A 19917-nucleotide genomic window follows, 5' to 3' on the forward strand; every position below is an offset into this window, starting at 1 on the left:
TTCACTGGGCGTAACAAAATCTTCCAGCAATTTCAGTGCTGTTTATTCTTAGGGTGGAAAACTAATGCAGGCTCTCGGTAGGCAAACCCTGTACTCCAGAGAGTGGTTTCTTCAACTAGAGATGTTTCAACAGGTCGTGGACAAATGGGGGCAGCCAATTGTTGACCTAATGTCGTCCCGCTTAAACAGCATGGTGGTGCGTTTCTGATCTAGAACAAGGGTTCTGGCTGCATTTCTTATAGATGCCCTGTCGGCCCCATTGAATTTTTAAGTAATTCCTTTTATCTCTGATAGTGTACCATGACCTTGTTGGCCAGTCCTGTGCTTCTGACATTCTCAAAATGGCAGTAGGCCCTTCGTGGTGTCTGGACCTCTTTAGTCAAAGAACCATTTCATCATCAAAATTTAGCTCTGCTAGCTTTAACGAAGTGGCTGTTGATCCTTAAGGGTCTTTCAGACAGTGTGGTTGAGAACACTAGAGTACGGTAGATTTATACATCTTGGTGCGAAAAATGGGATTTCTCTTTCATCCTTCTGGGGGACACAGCTGCCATGGAGTTGTAGCTGGGGAGTTGGCACGTAACTAGTTAACTTGTTATTGTAACCTGCTGACAGACCCCTCCCCTCGGCAACTCCCCTGTAGCTCCTCAGTGTAAATTAAGTGCCCAAGGAGTTTGGCTTACTTCTCAACTGCTGGTGTAGATTAGTAAGATTTTTTTTTTATTTTTTTTCTTGTTTTAAGTTAGAATATATCACAGCCTACTTAGGGCACACTGTTAAAAATAAAATAAAAGCAGGCTGTGTAAGAGGGTGAGAAACAATTGGCTCTCACTCCCAGCGTGAATATGGAAAGTGTGACAGGCGACTTCATTAGCCGTGTTCACACTTGGTGGTTCCTGATGATCGGCGCTACCTTCAGGTATAGAGTGCCTCGATTCTGAGCGATGGCGGCTACCATCTTATGGCCACTACCAAGTTTCCCACTCAGAAGGGGTGGTGAGGGAATTTAGGTAAATTATTTACATCAAGTATTTGATGTACGGTAGCAAGACCCGATGGTGCACTTATATTATAGAAGTGGCGCTCATTGGGGGGCTAAGAGAGAGAGTTGAAGCACAGAGTAGTGGAGCTGGATTTTAGAGCTCCCACCCACCACAGAAGAGGGTACGATGGTATCTCCTATGGCGCCAAGATCTTCTTGGGAAAAGTACACAGATACACTCCCCAGCTTCACTTCACTACTGACCGAGACTCTCTCCTACTGCATATTTGTACTAGTCTAGGAGGCAAAATATGTTTGCGTGTATCTTTTGACTGAGACAATATCTTTCATAACCTTGTTTCTTGTGTTGTATAATTGCTAACTCTCTGTATATTCTATATCTGTGATTGTTTTTTTTCCTTTTATAATGTCTGATAAAGGGAAGGCACCAAAAGCAAAATACTTTGCTTGCTCAAAATTGCCAAATGTACAGTAGGACCTGGGGGTGCTCTGCGTAGATTGTGAGACAGGGTCCCAGAGGGTGCAGGCCCAGGGTAGTATTTTGCTGTTAACGGAAGAACCGGTGTGGGCTGTATTGCTGGCAAAGTCAGTGGGCACTTTGGTGCAGCTTTTCACCTGTCAGGCAGAGACTACAGCACTGTGTGTGTGTACTCTTTTTACCTCGACAGGGAGGGGACTATAGTTTCAGCGGTACTCAAACAGGTCAATGAGGGGGCAGACTTAGGAACCGCTGGCCCTTCATCCTCTATTGCTTCCCAAAGGGACCCCGTTGGGGAGCCCGCTTGGTCCACTTCTTTGGTTCGGGGAATTGATAGACTGAACAAGTTTTTAGACTCCCCGAGATCTTCTCAGTCCAAAACCAAACGGAAAAGGACAAATCATCTTCTTCTTTCGGTATCCGATGCCGAGATATCATCTGAAGAGGATGGAGAAATTCCTTACAAGACAGACGGTCCTCAGGTGATGTATCTTGATGATTCTCACAGAAATCAAGGCATTGAGGATCTGGTCCTAGCAGTTAGAAGGACCTTAGATCTCTTAGACCTAGATGACCCTACCGCTGTGGATCAGGGTCTTTTTTGAAATTAAAATAAAAAAAATTAAAAGACGCACAGTCTTTTTTCCCCCTTATTCTGAGTTAAGGGAAATTGCGGAAGCAGGTTGGTCCCAACCGGACCGCAAGGTAGTGGTTCCTAAAAGATTCATGACATTGTACCCACTACAGTTGGTACCTGTTCCAAACAGTTAACATCTTCTAAGGGTGGACACTCCGGTAGCACGACTGAAGAGTCACACCACTTTGCCAGTCCCGGGCTCATCTTCCCTTCAGGATGCTACTGACAGAAAAGTGGAAGGATTTTTAAAATCCATCTATGTAGCTACAGTAGCTTCTTTTAGACCTATGTTCTCTTCGGCATGGGTTGCCAGGGCTATGGAGTCTAGGGCTGACCAGCTTGCAGCAGCACTTCAGGATTGCGACCTTCTTCCCCTTGCTCTGCACCTTAAGGAGACATCCGGCTATTTATATGAGGTGGCTACAATGCAGACTGAATGCCTTCTGCTGAGTCTGGCTCAGCGGTGGCAGCGAGACTGTCCCTCTGGCTTTGATCCTGGGAAGCCAATGCAGAGTCAAAACATTCTCTTGAGGCCCTTCCATATTCGGGATCGGTACTCTTTGGGCCTGAGCTGGATAATATTAATTTCTCAGGTGACTGGAGGGAAAAGCATGTTCCTTCCAGTAAATGTATCAAAGTCTTGGGTACCCAGGTTCAGTTCATTTTGCCAACCCTTTTGGAGGAACTCATCCAATAGAGGTCAGGCGAGCAGGGGCAGATCCTTTGGCTCCAGAGGACATTCTCAAGAAGGAAGTTCCTCTTCCTCAGCAAGGTGTGCTGCTCCCACGTTGCAGGATAAACCTGCTGCCTGACTCGCATCCTCCTCCGGCTGCGGGAGTAGGAGGGTGTATACAGTTATTCAGGGAACAGTGGATAGCGTCCTCCCCAGATCGATGGATTTAGGGAATTATGAAATGGGGCTATATGATCGGTCTAGTGGATCAGTCTCCCGTCAGTTCTTTCCCACCTCCTTATTATTATATCCCATAAAGAGACAAGCGATGTTGGATTGCGTCGCTTCTCTTCTTTCCGCAGGGGTCATTTGTGCTGTACCGGAAGTGCAGAGACGCCAGGGATTCTACACAAAACCGAATGTTTCTTCTGCCCAATTCTAAATCTGAAGTCTCTAAATTTACATCTGCGGGTTGAAAGATTTCGCATGGAATCTCTTCAGTCAGTAATAAATGGCCTGGAACCAGAAAAATTGCTAGCGTCCATAGATTTTCGGGATGCTTACTTGCACATTCCAATATGGGAGGGACGCCAGTCCCTACTTCGATTCACGATAGGAGCATCCCACTACCAGTTCAAGGCGCTTCCATTTGGTCTCTCGTCAGCGCCAAGAGTTTTATCAAAGGTCATGTCGGTAATAGCCAGCTGTCTTCGTTCCAGGGGGGTCAGAATAGTGCCATACCTGGACGATCTTCCAATTAAGGCGGCATCTGCTCATCTGTTCAGTCATCATCTGGATCTTGCAATCAGGGTGTTAGTCTCACGGCTGGATCTTAAATCTCAACAAGTCTCAGTTAATCCCTTGCCAAAGGATGACATTCTTGGGTCTCATTATGGACACTAGGGAACAGAATGTGTTCCTTCCCGAGGACAAAGCCCGGTCCATTCAAATCTTGATGACCCGGGTCTTGTCACAACACAGTCCCTCCATGCTCCTGTGCGTGAAGCTCCTAGGGAAGATGGTCTCGACATTTGAGACTATCCCTTACGGAAGATTCCACTCCAGACAGTTTCAGTGGGATTTTCTAACGAAGTGGTCAGGGTCTCGCCTCAGATTGGAGGGTTTACAACGTGATATTTGGACATTAAAGCATGTCCTTTGAATACATTGGATGATACTGGGCACCCACTGTTTACATTATTGTTTAGCCCCCCGACCCCTCTTTTTAGTTAAAGTTTATTGTACAAGGGCATGGTCTTTTTCTGTCTCTAAAACTTTTATTTAGTAACAAAGCGCAGCATATTCCCAGCAGATGAGGAGATATAGAGGAAGGGGGAGAGTAGACTTTGTGTGTGATTCTTAAAGTGCCTGAGGTTCCTATGTCCCTCAATGAATTCAGAGAAAAGGATTTAATGTAAGTATTAAAAATATATTTTTTCTTTTGTGCAAACTTTTTAAGAAGTTAGAAATTGTTGCTAAAAATGTTTACTAAAGAAATATTAGCAGATGTCGGGAGGGTAGCAAAGTCTGATCATCTGCAGTCTTTTAGCCACTTTGAATGGATTTCTGCTCCCTAAGGAAGAATGCATTAATAGATATTCATAATTTTTTTTTTAGCTTAACCAATGGAGACCAACATACAATATCTCCACTGCCACATTCTGGAGTTTCAGATGCTTTTTTCGGAATCCCTGTATCCACATCTAAGAGACTGTCAAGGTTGGTGATACAATTGTCAAAAATTATGATGCATAGCATCACAGGAATATTTTATTTGCTTTGAACAAACTGAAAACTTCTTTCATGGTTTTTCACATTAACTGGATGTTTAGCTTTACTGATTAGGTTTTTACCTCCATCTTTTGTATTGTAAAATATTCAGCCTTAAGGTCTAAGCAGTCCGTATTGTCTTGTTTTAACAGATTTCTGGATTCTGTTGTCCATCCAGTCTTGGCAGAGTCTTCACCTCTAGCCACAGATTTTGAAAGTTTCAATCAACGAACACCTTCTAATTTTTCCATGTTGACCTCTAGCCCCGTTCAATCAAGTTTACCAAAGATTGCACAACTAAAAAACATTGCCAGAGCATCCGAATTTAACCTGTTGGAAACACCTCCTGTGGTCAGGGTAAGTTTAATACTATTTTAGTGAAAAATTGTGTGTGTGTGTATATGTGTGTATACACACACTCACACCTACACCTATATATCTTTATCTCTTATTAGACTTGTACCAAAGCAACAAATATTGTAGGCTTATCTGATGCATTAGATGGCAGTGATCTCAAAATAAAACCTCCAGGATAACATTCAAGCGGAGCTAGTACGCAAATAAATAATAACAGCAAATAGTGATACGTTCCAGACCATGTGTCAGTGTAGCCAATACAATTCGAAAATCTTCTTCCAAAATATTTAATATCAAAACAACATAAAAACAAGCCATTGCCCGTACATAAGAATCGCATAAAAAGCTTATCTATAGTCCACCAGCTAGTAGATTCCTCTCCAAGGATAAGACAAGTTCCTGGCCAAATAGAAAGTTGTCCCGATGCTGCTCATAAGTGGAGAATACAGTCCGCCATTCCCTGACGCGTTTCAGCTATGACTTTATCAAAGGGTTTCTAGGCACTTAGCTAAACCTAGCTCTCCCTCCCCTATACCCTAAGTTTAGTATAACAACTTTCTTAAAGTGCCACACGTCTATCTCGCCTACACTATACCCAAAGTCCATGGTGTCCCCCAATGGACGAGGAGAAACGGATTTTACATAGTATAAAAAATCCTATTTTCTATATATTTATCCTCCTTGACCTCTCTGCTGGTTTCAGAACCATTGATCATCCTTTTCTCATGTACAACTTTCATGACACTGTCCTATGTAACATGAATCTTTCCAGGTTGATTTCTTACCTATTCAACTGTTCTCTTTGTGTGTCTTCCTCTGGCACATCCTCCACTCCACTCTGTTGGCATCTCATAAGGCTCTGATCTCTGCCATCTGCATTCCTCATTGTTCACCTTTTTCTCTGTGAATTAATTTGCTCAAATCTACTTCTCCTACCTGTTACTCCCTCTCTACTATAATGGAGTGCATGATGAATGGTCTCTTTATCTCAACATGAATTTTACAACACTACCTAACGCTCAATATGTCCAAAGCAGAGCTTGTTGCCGTGCTTCCCCCAAAACTCCCTTAACCGTCGGCAACACCATAGTATCCTTTCACTTCTTCCTTGGTGTCGCCCTTTACTTCACCCTCTGCTTTACTCTTCACATCCACTCTCTCGCCTAGTCCTGTCACCTGCATCTTATCCATTTTGCTACAATACACCCTTTACTAACCAAAGATGCAGCCAAAATTCTTATCAATTATCTCATCTCCTGTCTCAATTACTGTATTCTCCTCCATGATATTTCTTTCATTATTTCCCCCCATTTTAATTCTACCTGCTGCAAGACTTTTTATATTCTCTCACAGCTCCACATCTGCTGCAACACTCTACAAATCTCAAAGCTCTCAACACCATCACCTTCCCTTCATCTCAAATCTCATCTTGATATACTCTTCCTAACTCCCTCTTAGATCTACCTCTGAACTGCACCTTTCCTCATCTTTGATAGCCCCAGTGCCTCAACCAGTTTGACTGTTAAAAACAAAATCTGCACTGTTTTTAAGCTCCTCCTTTTATCCCCCCTTTTTTTTTTTTTCTTGTTTCGTCATTAATACCCATAGTAATAGGGTGCTTTTTCACTGAGCGGTCTCTGGCAGCTTGTTTTGGGAAATTAATGACAAGATGCCAGGAGCAGGCTGAGGAAGTGTGGTTTAGGAGGTGGGTCAGGTGGAGACTGCCTATTACAGCAGCCCCACACTAGGCTCAGTCTGGTGGTTAGAGGGGGCTATCCTCTCAGATGGTGGTCATTGACGTGCTGGTCCCAACAGCACCTCCTTACCTTGGCAGCCTTTCCTCAGTGAGGAACGCTGCCATAATACACAGACACTCAGATCTGCAGCTCCGCTCTCTTGTATCTCCCCTGACTGTTGATTTTTCTGAGTGAGTTTGTGTCCTCAGAATTTGCTGGGGTTAGTTGTCTGTCATTACTTGTTCCATTGGTTAATTTTTTGGCCCAGTCTATTGCTGAGCTTGAACAGTTCACCATATGTCCCTAGGGGCCACCCTTCTACCCTTCTGTTGAAGCTTCAGGAAATGGCTCTTTTCACATGAGTTCACTTGGACAGTGTTACTTAGTGACTCCACCAGGTTGTGTGCTCATATCAGATCGTCTGGTGAAGTCGATGCAGGGCCTTGTTTAGATTACTCTCTAAAAAAGAGGAAACATTGAGTCCACCTCTCCAGCTAGGCCTCGGAGTTGTCCGTTTCCTCTATATCAGACAGAAGGCGAGTTGTCTGACACAGTTTAGATTTTATTTTAAGTGCTAAACTCCTGGCTGGTCCTTTCTATCCCCAAGGTCCACTGTCCCCCAATGGATTAAGATACAAAAGTGATTTAATGTGTACATGTCATAAATCATGCTCTCTCTACACCACCCATGCTCTCTTGTTTTGGTCTGTGTTTTTTGTTTTTGCTTTTAAACAACTTTTTATTAACTGTTAGAAAATATATATCAAAAAAAACAAACAGGAATAAAATACATTAGCAAATAAACTAAAGTACTCAAATGAATGAGATCACCGTGCAGCGGAAAGGACAGTATTCAGAGTCCATGTAAGCATGAGACAGGTAAGACTGGGAGCTTTTAGTAAGATAAGTGTCGGAGTGAGAAAAAAGAGGAAGAAGAAAAACAGCAGTCCAGAAAAACGAGGATAGAGTGAGAGAGGAGAGAAAAGAAAAGTCAACAAGTAGATGAAAAAAGGGAGGAAATAGGGAGTGGCATGGCTGAGGCCATCCAAGGAGCAGTGGAAGGAAGGGAAGAGACTGGGGAGGAGAGAGAGAGTATGAACTCTAATTGAAGTGGGGGTGGCACTGGAAGTAGGACATCCAGAGCTCCTAGACCTTGTTGAAGGTTTTAGAGGAGTTTCTTATGATGCTGATCATGTATTCCATTCAGTGAACCTGCCAAATCTTGGTGATCACACTGGCAATAGAGGGGGGAGCAACGTGTTTCCAGTCTGTGGCAGCAGCAATAACATGGCGGGCAAGTTTATTTTGATGTTTAGTGGCTGAGGGTTTTGGTCTGTGTTTTAAATTTTCTTTTTATAGAGGGAGCCCTATACTACTTTAAAGCTGTGCTACAACCTAAAGTGGTGAATATCTTTGTTCGCTACTTTAAAATGGCTTAAGAATTAGGCTGTGAGGCGGAGGGAGTGTTTGAGGAACAATGAAAAGCTACCGTGTCCATGATTGTGACGTCTTCACTGGTCTTTCCGCTCGCATCCCATTTCAAAGGATCACACAGCCTCTGTTTTCAGCTGGGACTGTGAGGCTTACCATGGGCTCAGGATAAATGGCTGGAGAGACCACTGAGGCAGCAATGGAGCTATAATTTATCACTCTATCCTGGCATATATAAATATTTGTACTGTTACTGCAGCTGTAGACTTAACAGTTAGGTTTGTACAGTCACACATTTTTATCTAGTTAACCACATGAATTGATTCAACACAACTTGGAACTAAAATAAAACAATCTTAGTGGATAGTTGGCACATATGTCTGTGTACAATTAAGTAATACTGCATTCATAATTAGAGTGCTCTACATTGCAATTTTTACCCCAAAAAAAATAAGGATATCTATACTAGCAGACAGGCTCTGAAGAAATTTGAGAGTATATGGTACATATGGTTAGAGTCTCCATTCTATCCTGTGTCATCTAGTTCAGATGCTCCGAGTACTTAAGTGTATGGCTCCCGCAGTTCTTATAATAAATATCTGAGTCCATATGGTGAACCCTGCATGTGTAACATACCTATGTATGAGCATTTACGATGTATGATCCTAATGAGTATAGCACATATACTGTTATTATGCTTTACTGAAGTTTTGTAAATTGCGTCATTTAATTCTGATGTGTATGCGATTATTTTTTTTTTTCTTTTTGTTGTTTGATATGTTTGTACCTTGAAAAATTCCAATAAAAATACTGGATTTAAAAAAAAAAAAAATAAGGCTTTATGTTGATTTTGTGAATTTTTAATTTTTCTTTACAGAAAGCAAAGGCTTTGGCTGCAAGCACAGCTTCTTCTTTTACGGCTCATACTTCTCAATCTATACTAAGGTCCAGTGCCCACACGACTCCTCTAGTCTCTCCTTCTATATCTCCAGGGAGATCGGTTACACCGCCTTTGCGTTCCAAGGACCCCAAAATCTCTTTTATGGAACAGATTAATTGCAAATATACAAAAGGGGTAAGCCTTGTTGCATAGCTAAAATGCAAAATGAAAACTGACCTGTTTCCAATGCCTCTCATGCTCTGAGTTCTTTACTTATTAGATTTACTCTGTTCATCACCACAGATATTGACACCTAACCAAGATCTGCCAATGGCCTCCCCTATACTGAAATCTTATCAAAATACTACATGGGCAGAGAGAGTGGCAATATTGACACACAACACTTCTACTAAAGACAACGAAGAATTGGATGAGTCTTCATCTGTAGTCCAAGATGAGAGCCCACACAAAATCGAAGTCTGTAAAGATGCAAGCGATGTGTCTCTAAGGTCTGAGTATTATGATGCTTCAACACACGAGGACTTGGAAAATGATGTGGTAGCTGTAACCACTGAAATTCACGCTCTAGTTAATCAGGAGCCAGCGCATTCTGAAATTACCGTCTTAATATCAGATGATGTACTGCCTGTAAAGGAAGACCTGAAACCACAAGAGAGAGGCATGTTTTTCTTCATCATTTTCTTTAAGATCTTTACACTTTAGTCTTGTTTTGGACCATTGAGCTTTTTCCCTTGCCAGTTTTAGTTTTATGCATACCATAAGTTGCATGTGTTGAAGATGCCATATCTATTTTACATTTAAATGATCTTCTGCAGTTTCCATTTCTGTTAATTTCCATCAGTGTGTTGCAATAGCTAAAAATGGATTACCCCTCTTCACAACAGGTAGCCAGAATTTCAGAATAAAATTTAAGTTGTGTTGCTCTAATCACATATTCAGACAATTTTTGTTTTGTTTTTGTTTCTTTTTGTTAATCATGGTAAGCTTGCCTTGTGTATTATTTTGTTTTTTAAAAAAAAAAAAGTCTCAATTTCTCATTTTAATCCCTCCTCCCTTCATTAGACATTGAAGAAGCAAACATCGAATGTCTTTCCTTGCCGGAAAATCGACCTGAAGTACTGCATCAGTTAACTCCAGTGCAAGATATTGATTTACCATTTGAAAGGTAACCATGCATAACTTCAAGCACCTTAGTTTCAACATATGGCTGTCGGGGTGTTCTGTTATTTGTAGGTCACATTAATACAGCAGGTATAGTTCTCAAGAATAGGTTCTTCGCGTGGCTCTCTGGTTTATAAATATCTCAAGAGCTGTTACACGCAACACCCACTTTAAGGTGTAGATGTTGGCACACATTTTACTCAGGCCACTTCGGATTTTTAGATACTTTTTTACACCAATTAACAGTGAATAACTCTGAACCCTTTAAACCAGTCCATAATTTCATTTATCTTGCATGTGAATTAGCCTGGACCATGTTCTATTACTTTTAACATAGTATTTAGTAGCAGAGGGCATCTGCTGCTGCAAAAAGGCTTGGTTACAATGTAGCATGGTTGCCATCCAGTTGAATGTGTCCAGAAAACACATTTATTTCAGCTTTGCCAGATGTATGTATGTATGCATATGTTGAATTTTGTTTGTACACAGCAAGTATTTTACTTTTAGGTTATTTTATCTTTGGGTAATGCAGATACATATAATCATATTTTTGTTTTTATTTCTCATGCAGTGTTATAGAAGCAGTAGAAGGTAATACAAAGTCTGTTGAAATTGAACCAGATTCATCCACCAAAGACTCTGCATGTAAGTGCTGAATGTTCTAAAATGTGTCATTCTGTGCAAAGAAAACATGAGTAGCATAAATCCTCATTACATAAGACACCCCTTGTTTTCATTTGGATGCTAAATACAGTAGAACAGTTATAGGATTCTATTCCTTCTACTTCTACTAATCTTTGATTTTCCAGAATGGGACGTTATAATGCACAGTGACTGCTTTCCTTTGTCAAAAGCCAGGACGCTTAATTTACTTAGAAAAAACATCTCCGAGAATTCAGCTAATAGTTTGGTAGTACTATTTTAAAAAAAAAAAATGTGATTTCAGTACTTCTCATTACATTGCAACTAAATAATGATCTATTGGTAGCTGCTAAGTTTTATACTTACGATAAATCCTTTTCTCCGAGTCCATCTGGGGGACACTGCATTCCCTCCCTTATGCTCTTCTTCCTTCTGCTCTTTTCTCGGTTGTCTTACCCTTCCTTGGGGCTTTATAAATACACTGAGAATGCAGGGGTTGCAGAGGGTCGGAGTCTCAAACAAATAATTATCTGTTTGAGGGTCAACTCCAAGCTCCCCTCATACAACCAATGATAGCAGTGTCCCCCAGATGGACTTGGAGAAAAAGATTTATTGTAAATATAAAAATCCGCCTTTTTTTTTTTTTACCTCTAGCAGCACTACTTCAAAGACCCTATTCACTAGAAAAATTCATTTGTGGTTATGTATTTAAATTTTCAGATGTATGTTGGCATTTTAATAAGCAAGCTACTTCATTTTATCCATCTTTTTCTCTTTAGCAGTTATCAGTATTCATGATAGTGAAGAAATTGAGAGTGCAGTTTCCGAACATTTTGATGAGGAAATGGAAGTAAATGGGGCTGTTGAATTACAGTTTGTGGAAGAAAATGTTTTATTGGTTGAAGACTTTCCTACTGTCACTTCCCCATTGCCTCACTGTGTGGAGGTTCAGGTAATTTTAATATATAACTGAATTTGTGTCCGTTTTTTATGCTAAAGCTTTTATAAAGTGAATAACAAATCTGATTTTGTTATGTGCACATTTTATTTTTCTGTTCGAACGCCAGTAAAATTAGAACTAAAATAAAAATGGATCTCCTATTTAGAGGAGTTCCTTCATGGCACTCTTTGGGAGGTATTCAATTTCTTCTTGCACCCCATAGAGGTGCGAGAAGAAATCCGCAATGTGGAGATACTATAGCACCAGAAAATGTGCGAGGCCACAATGTTCGCAGGAAGATTGCGGCAAATTGAATATGCCCCTTTGTGGTAGAGTAGAATTCCTAATAATGGTTTAAGTTGGAAATATCACCTTACCTATAATATTCATGCCAGTGTAAATTACATGAATATCCTAGACTTATCTAGACTAAACTTGATCTCACAGAGGATGTATCATCCCTTGGCCATAGACAAGGCTTATGTCAGGGCTTGATGAATCAGTTGTAGTAGTAACCAAAGATGCATATTAGTAACTAAAGCAGAACCTCATTTTCAGGCTTGTATGTTTGAGAACAAATTGGTGGAATCTGTTTTGATGTGCAGAATGATGTAATGTGAGGAAGGGCATAGGTTGATGAAATGTGTTGTATGGCACTGGCATAATGTGCTGTCTGGTCTACCTGTAATATATACATTTAAATGAATTATATGGTAGTCGTTGTTGGGGATAGTAAGTCAGAATGTAGTGCAAATTATAAATGGCTATTAGCAAATACACTATTTTGCCTGAACACACTACTAATGTGCATAGTCTGATGCCTAAAATGTGTGGTAAATTTGTGGTAGCTAGCTCATCTGCTAGCTTCTTAATTTGGATGGATGTAGGCCTTATTTATAATCTTAAAACAATGTATTGCACAATAAATAGTTTTGATCCACTATTGAATCTTGGGTTGATATATTCGGTGGCTGGCCTACTTTAACCATATCTTGCACTTCAAGTAAAAAGGAACTTTTTTTTTTTATTTGTTTTTAAATGTAAACTGTTGTATTTTTTTATTGGTAGATTGTAAAAGAAACGGAGGTCAATATTCAAATGCCTGAGCCAGAACCCATAATGGCACATCAACTGGTGTATCCTGTTACAGAGATCCAGCTGAACTGCAGTGTTGAAAATATTGAACATCGCTACAAATGTGAACTTGGTGATGGCAGAGAATCGGTAGAAAGTGAAACAGATGTTGAAGAAGAGCACTTTGTAGCTCATAATAATTTTTCTTTGATACTTGAAGGTGATGCAGGACAAGATGAGGAAGATGTAGATATTGAATCACTTAAACAAGATCATACTGGTGATGAAGCATTGAAAGAACTAACGAAAGTGTCTTGCACTGTGGCTGACAAGGATGTTGCTCTAGAAAATCCGATTAATGATGTATTCCCTGCAAATACTTTCTCTTTTGTTGCCAGTGAACAAGAGACAACAATTATGGAAACATTACCTTATGTGCCAGAGCCAATTAAGGTAGCCATATCAGAAAACTTACTTGATGTTTTCAAAGACACTAGAAGTAAAGATTTTACAACAGAGGTTAATCGTGATTCTGTTCATGAAAAGGAGTCTGTGAAGAAACTCAGAAACTCTCAAACCTCTTCTGGATCACCTGTAAACGGAGTAAAGCAAACAAACGCTGAAGATCTCTTCATTAACAAAGTGATTCAGCCAGCAACCCCTCCTGAAAAAGAAAATGAACAAAGAGTCGGTGAAATTATTAAACTACAGGCTTCCCCAAGTGAAGGCAAATCTGCACTTATTAATCCTCCAACGCCACGTAGAAGTATAAGGAGAACCACAAAAGTGTTTGAAAGTACTAATGATAATTCTGAAGTTCAACTCCCAACAACTCCAAGTAGAGGTGGTAGAAAAGCCAAAGGAAATATACAGAATCTAGCCACAAATATCTCCACCATACAAGAGGAACAAATAACCATTAGTACCACAAGGATTTCTAGAAGGACAAAAAGTTCTCTGTCTGAGAAACCTCAATCCATAGAAGTGGAAATACCACTTGTAGAAGAAATGGCAACAAAGCTGCCATCATCTCCAGCTAGAATACGTAGAGGAAAAGCATTTGTATTAGATCAAATAAATGATGAAGACCTTGTTGATATAAAGGTTGCCATACCTCTGACACCTACCAGAATAACAAGATCTTCTAAAATCATAAATCAGAGTGAAAAAGAAACTTTTGTTAAGAATGTTGAAGTTGAACAGCAGATTGCTACACCTATTAGAGGCCGAAGGGGAAAACATCCCGTAAATGAGTTGGTCAAGCATTTTGAGCTTAATGCCACTCAAGCTTCTGACAAACATGACTCCAGCCCACCTGCTTCTCCTAAGAGGGTCTCTCTAAGATGGTCAAGGATCAAATCAGAAAATCAGATTGACCTTAAAAGTGCTGAGACAATGGAAAACGTGAAGGCACAAGAGCAAATGATAGACACGCCTAGAAAAAGGGCGAAACGGTCTACCATCGGTAAACTTGATGTTGGGCAAGCCACAGATGTTTCTGAAAAACATTTTTCTATAGATCAAGCTGTAGAGACTAATGCCACCAGAAGCTTGACAAACAAACCTAATACAATGGTTAGGGTAAGCAGAAAAAGTGCTCTTCCTTCTCTATCAGAAAACATTGTGGAGGAAAGGTTGCAGCTACCAGAGACCCAAGGCATAGTGCATAATGTTGCTGGTGAGGAGCAGAAGAGAAGCACCCGTTTTACAAGGACTAGATCTAGTAGTACTTCTTTATTTCTGGATACTCCTGCCGTTCCATTTGAGTTTTCCACCCCTACCCCGAAACGTAGGAAGAATGCAAAAGGTTTGTTTTCACCAGTATCTACTCAGCAGTTTCTAAAAATAAAAAGACATTTTTTCACAAAAAAATGTAAAAGTGGTTTAGCATAAAACAAAGATAAGCTTAAATCAAAGCACTGATTGATCCATTATGGAGTCCTCTTGTAATATTCACAAAATATCAGTGTATACTTAAATATTTTGTACACCTTGACAGAGGTATTGTGCTCAGGTTTATAAGAAAATCCTGTTTTATTAAGTAGTGTAATTGAGATATATACATATATATATATATATATATATTTCTATTGACCCTAGTTTCTCGCTCTCGCTCGCTCCAATGGGGCAGGGACTAATGTGAATGAGCTCTCTGTACAGTGCTGCGGAATCAGTGGCGCTATATAAATAAATGATGATATATAATCTATATATGCCCTTTGTTTCCTCTTTAGCTGAGCAAACGGCTCCCCCCATCTCTCCAGTGGAATTACAGCCACTAGTCTCTCAATATGTCTTCTCTCCACCCTCACTGAGGAAAAGGACTACTAGAACAACTACTAATGTAACACTGACAGAAAAGGTCTCTATTTCAATTTCTGTCTTTATACTGTAGACAATTGTTTCCCTTCATGTGCATTTGTATATTTCTTAAGCGTGGTATAGGGTCACACATAATTAGACAGCTTTGAGCGTTGTGATTTATTTAATTGTTGTACATAATTGTAGGCTGTTTTTCTGATACCCAACTAGTCATAGTATGAAGGAAGTGTTGTGTTTGTTAAACTGCAAAAAAAGTCTGCATTTATGTTTCAAATCTCTCTATCATTTGTAGGATGCAAAAGTCCAGAAATCCCATGAGGGAGGAGGCACAGAAGAACCAGTAGTAAAACCACAACGAGGCAGACCTCCAAAACACAAAGCAAACAAACAGGACAAGTACGTAAGCTTTCCAAATTTGAATGCATTTTTCCTCTCCCTCTACAAGTCATTTCACTGATCAAGTAATTTCATAGAAGGTCTCTAGTTCTAAAATTAATTTTGTGGCCTTTATTAAATGTAGATGATATTTCTCTTTCATCCAATCTGGGGGACACTGCTTACCATGGGGTTGTGGAGGGAGCTTGGGGAGTTGGCACCTAACTAGTTAACTTTTAGTACTGCCGACAGACCCCTCCCCTCTACAATCCCCCTGCCTCTTCCTCTTCCTGTCAGTTTTTTTTTAGGTGCCCATGGAGTTGGGCAGTGTTTTAGTACTGTAGGTAATTTTTAACTTTTATTTTATTCTTTTAACTTTTTTTTACAGGTTGCAGAGCTGGAGTGTGTTCTAATATAGAGAACACACTCAGAGCAGGGCAGCGCAGGCACTACCCTGTCAGATGAGAGCCAGCGGCTCTCACTGACAGGACAAGAGGAGATTGAAGAAATTGGTGCCTGAATTAGGAGTGACAAGCGGTCACTCCTGGAGCCTCCCCGATAACCGGCGCTGCCACTGCAGGCATAGAGCGCCGGTTATCGGATACTGCATTGACAGGGCTAGAGGTTTTTCCTCCAGCGTAGTGAATACTATGATGCGAGCCAGAAAGCCAATTTCAGCTCTCATCTATCACCGGATTTGGAGAGCCTACATCAGATGGTGCGAAAATAAGACATGTCACTCGTCCTCTTTTTCGCCTCCCTCGCTTGTTGGCTTTCCTTCAGGATGGCCTGGAAGCATGGCTTCAGTTAGGTTCTTTAAAGGTTCAGGTTTCGGCTCTGTCAGTATTTTTTCACCTGAAATTAGCAGATTTACCAGATATTAGGACTTTCCTCCAGGGAGTCTTGCATATTCAGCCTCCCTATGTTCCGCCCACAGCACCATGGGATCTCAAACTGGTACTGGATATGCTTAAGGGGCCTCCTTTTGAGCCATTACTTGTGGCAGATTTGAAGTGGTTGACCTGGAAGGTCCTCTTCCTTTTGGCTATTGCATCTGCACGTAGGGTTTCGGAATTAGGAGCTCTGTCTTGTCGGGAACCATATCTGATTTTCCACGAGGACAGAGCGGTGTTAAGAACCCTCCCTTTCTTCGTTCCAAAAGTAGTTTCGGCTTTCCATGTGAACCAGGAAATTGTAGTTCCGGTCTTCTCATCTACTTCCCATTCGGATCAACAGTCTATGGAAAAGTTAGATGTGGTTAGGGCTCTCCGCATTTATGTCAAGAGAACTTCTCAGATTAGACGTTCTGATTCTGTTTGTTCTTTATGATGCTAGTAAGAGAGGCTGGCCAGCCTCAAAACAGTCCATTGCAAGATGGATTACGGCAACCATTAAGCAAGCTTACATAAAGGCTAACTGTCCTGTGCCGGATAGACTTACGGCCCATTCCACCAGATCGGTAGGGGCGTCGTGGGCAGCGAGAAATGGGGCTTTTGCAGACCAGCTTTGCAGGGCAGCCATCTGGTCCTCTGTCCACACCTTTACAAAATTTTACCAGTTTAATGTATTTGCATCTGCGGATGCAAATTTCACTCGTAATGCTTTACGAGCGGGATTTTCAGAGTAGTCCCACCCTTAGGGGGCTGCTTTAGAACGTCCCCATGGTAAGCAGTGTCCCCCAGACTGGATGAAAGAGAAAAGAGGATTTATGTACTTACGTTAAATCCGTTTCTCTGATTCCGTCTGGGGGACACTGCGATCCCTCCCTTCTGCATTTCTTCTGTGTGCTTTTGGTTGATTGGCCTTTTCTCCTTGGGGCTTTTTAATTAACTGACAGGAAGAGGAAGAGGCAGAGGGATTGTAGAGGGGAGGGGTCTGTCGGCAGTACTAAAAGTTAACTAGTTAGGTGCCAACTCCCCATGCTCCCTCCACAACCACATGGTAAGCAGTGTCCCCCAGACGGAATCAGAGAAACGGATTTAACGTAAGTACATAAATCCTCTTTTTGGCTAGCAAGGCTTAAATTAGTATCTCAGTCGCATTGGAAGTCCAATATAACCAGCTCCTGCCATGAGTATTTACCAGTAAAAAGTATTTCCAGGTGGTGCTTTTCTTTAAGCCTAGTGACTGTTTTCATAGTACCTGGAATGCAAAGGCAGAATATGTGCGTGTATGTAAACTTTACTGCCTGTAAATGTTTAATATTTAATCTATTTAAGCGTCCAGGGCATCTGCATTCACACTACCTGCTATGTGGGCACCTGCGTATCAAACTCTGAGAACTAGTGATAAAAGCTGTGTAAATACAGAGTCCTTCCGGTTGCGTGTTGGTCTTTGCTTAATCAAACTGTACTAGAAATTCTGGGTATGTCTGATGCCATGCATTGAGGACTTGGGGGCAGGGTGTACAAAGCAGGTGGTGATTACCCCCACCTAATTATCGAATGGGCAGTAATGCTCATTTGTGTTTTCTTGCATTCAGAGCACTTTTCTGTGTGCACTAAATTCCCCTTGTTTGGTGTGCTAGGAGTTAATGAGATCATACAAATAAACGACAATAGTGATGCATAGAAGTGCCAGGCATTGGAGAAGACAGCATACATTAAAGATAGGCAGGGTCTGGCCTGTGAGAGCCTAGACTAGTGGTAAAAGGGCAGAGCTGAAGACTAAATGTGTAAGTAGTTTGATTAAATTGTAAGTAAAAAAAAAAAAAAGACCTTTTTTTTTTTTAAGCATTTTAATCGTGAGTTGTTTGTTGCAGGGAAACGGATAAGGTGGAATGGTCACCACCTCCTGTAAAAATTCAGCTTCTATCACCTCCAGAAAGCCCAACTGTCAATTCAGAAAGTGTAAAGCCGTCGCCAACAGCATCAAAGGATGCTCAAATAAATCCATTAAGGAAAACAAGAAGAAGAATAGTAACATCAAAACCAGTCACACGCCGGAAGATCAGATGATTTTTCCTTTTTGAGCTTTTTTTTTTTTTTTTTTTTTTTTTTTAAACTTTTATTGTACACCGTGGTTTATAAAATAAATGAAATTGTAAGAAATATTAAAACATACTTGTTGGGAGGATAATTTATAAATAATATTGTAAATGTATGAAATGAAATGTAAAATTAGATGGTGTGGAATTTTCTTTCCAGACAATAACATTTTATTCTATTTTGTATCAAATCTTAATACATTTATAAAATATGTATCTCTAACTTCATGGAATGTGAAATAAAAATAATTAACATTAAACTTTTTTTTTTTTTTTTAATTTTTCTTATCTATATTAACAGCTAGGTCAACATATAATGAAACTATCTGTGCAGCTGTGTGTTAATGTGCAGGTGACCACCACCTGGGGAAAATAGGGCCTGTACATTTGTGGGAGGGGGGAACAGAGGAGTTATGTTGGTACCAGAGATGATCCCATGCTTTATGGAAATCAGGCAAGTGCTTTGTTGAATAGTTGTTTTGTATGTTTGATTTATTTATCTATTTTACTGTACGACACATTCTGAATTCAAATAAATATTTTATTTATATACATATATGGATTAGGGCCTTCTCTCTCCATGTGAAGACAAGGCAGGTAATTATCATTTAAAAAACAGAAATTTAAGGGTGTGGTACATAACTTGTATATAGAGGCGCTGTTGCAGCTCACAATAGGGAAACTCCAATCCTCTAGTACAGCAGACCACAATTTGAGAAGGAATTTTAAGTGCAGAAAACAGCCCCAAACAAATATGTAAATACTGGCCTAGCAATAAAAACATAACTACCCAATAATAAAATGATAACTTGTGCCAAATTGTTTTCCTTCACAAATTCAAGTTTTGTCAATCATATGTGTCCCAAAAAGAACAAATTTTGTAAACATCTAATATCAAGAAATCTGTTCATGTATGTATGACAGGGTAATGGTATACCAATTGACCCTTAACAGATATTAATCAACAATAAATCTTAACAAATGTCCCATATAACATGCCAAGGCAAACTTTTATAGTGGGTTAATTCAATTAGGGTCACAAATAAGGTTAGATGTAATCCTATAAATTCTCCTGAGAATGTCCTATATCATTATTTTTTATTTATTTATTTTTCCTCAAAAGATATTGTGCTCCTATATTACTAACAAGAATTTTCACACTCTGACAGCTTTTTCATGATAGCATAGACCACTTTATCATCTCCCCTTCCACGTTGAGGAGGATTAAAATCCTGATATTAATCCCATAAAGACATATGTGAAAAATAAGCATTTCAGCAATAATAGTTGTTTGAATCATTGCTGTTCAGAGCTGATCATTCTTTAATTTAATCTCATGCTGACTGGTTTAAACAACATCTTGGTGCATTTAGTTCTGTGGGGTCTAGTTAATCTCCTACTGTCCGCGTCTGCGGAGTAGCATGGCTGCAC

At 40.2% G+C, this 19917-nt stretch overlaps 1 protein-coding gene across 3 annotated transcripts in view; it reads left to right on the top strand.

The window, feature by feature from the left end:
* AHCTF1 (AT-hook containing transcription factor 1) overlaps positions 1-19040 on the top strand; it is a 137317-nt gene extending 118277 nt beyond the window's left edge. For 2 of the 3 annotated variants that reach the window (XM_075203529.1, XM_075203527.1), the window contains 11 exons: positions 4409-4510; positions 4714-4918; positions 8963-9160; positions 9269-9644; positions 10049-10151; positions 10719-10792; positions 11569-11741; positions 12798-14610; positions 15038-15165; positions 15418-15521; positions 18262-19040. In XM_075203529.1, coding sequence (XP_075059630.1) covers positions 4409-4510; positions 4714-4918; positions 8963-9160; positions 9269-9644; positions 10049-10151; positions 10719-10792; positions 11569-11741; positions 12798-14610; positions 15038-15165; positions 15418-15521; positions 18262-18457 — 3472 coding nt within the window. In that variant the 3' untranslated portion in view covers positions 18458-19040. The remainder of the gene's footprint in view (positions 1-4408; positions 4511-4713; positions 4919-8962; positions 9161-9268; positions 9645-10048; positions 10152-10718; positions 10793-11568; positions 11742-12797; positions 14611-15037; positions 15166-15417; positions 15522-18261) is intronic. The other variant, XM_075203528.1, reaches the window with a different exon arrangement.
* The last annotated feature ends 877 nt before the right edge of the window (positions 19041-19917 follow it).

This window comes from Mixophyes fleayi, chromosome 3 (genome assembly GCF_038048845.1).
Source record: "Mixophyes fleayi isolate aMixFle1 chromosome 3, aMixFle1.hap1, whole genome shotgun sequence".
NCBI lineage: Eukaryota > Metazoa > Chordata > Amphibia > Anura > Limnodynastidae > Mixophyes > Mixophyes fleayi.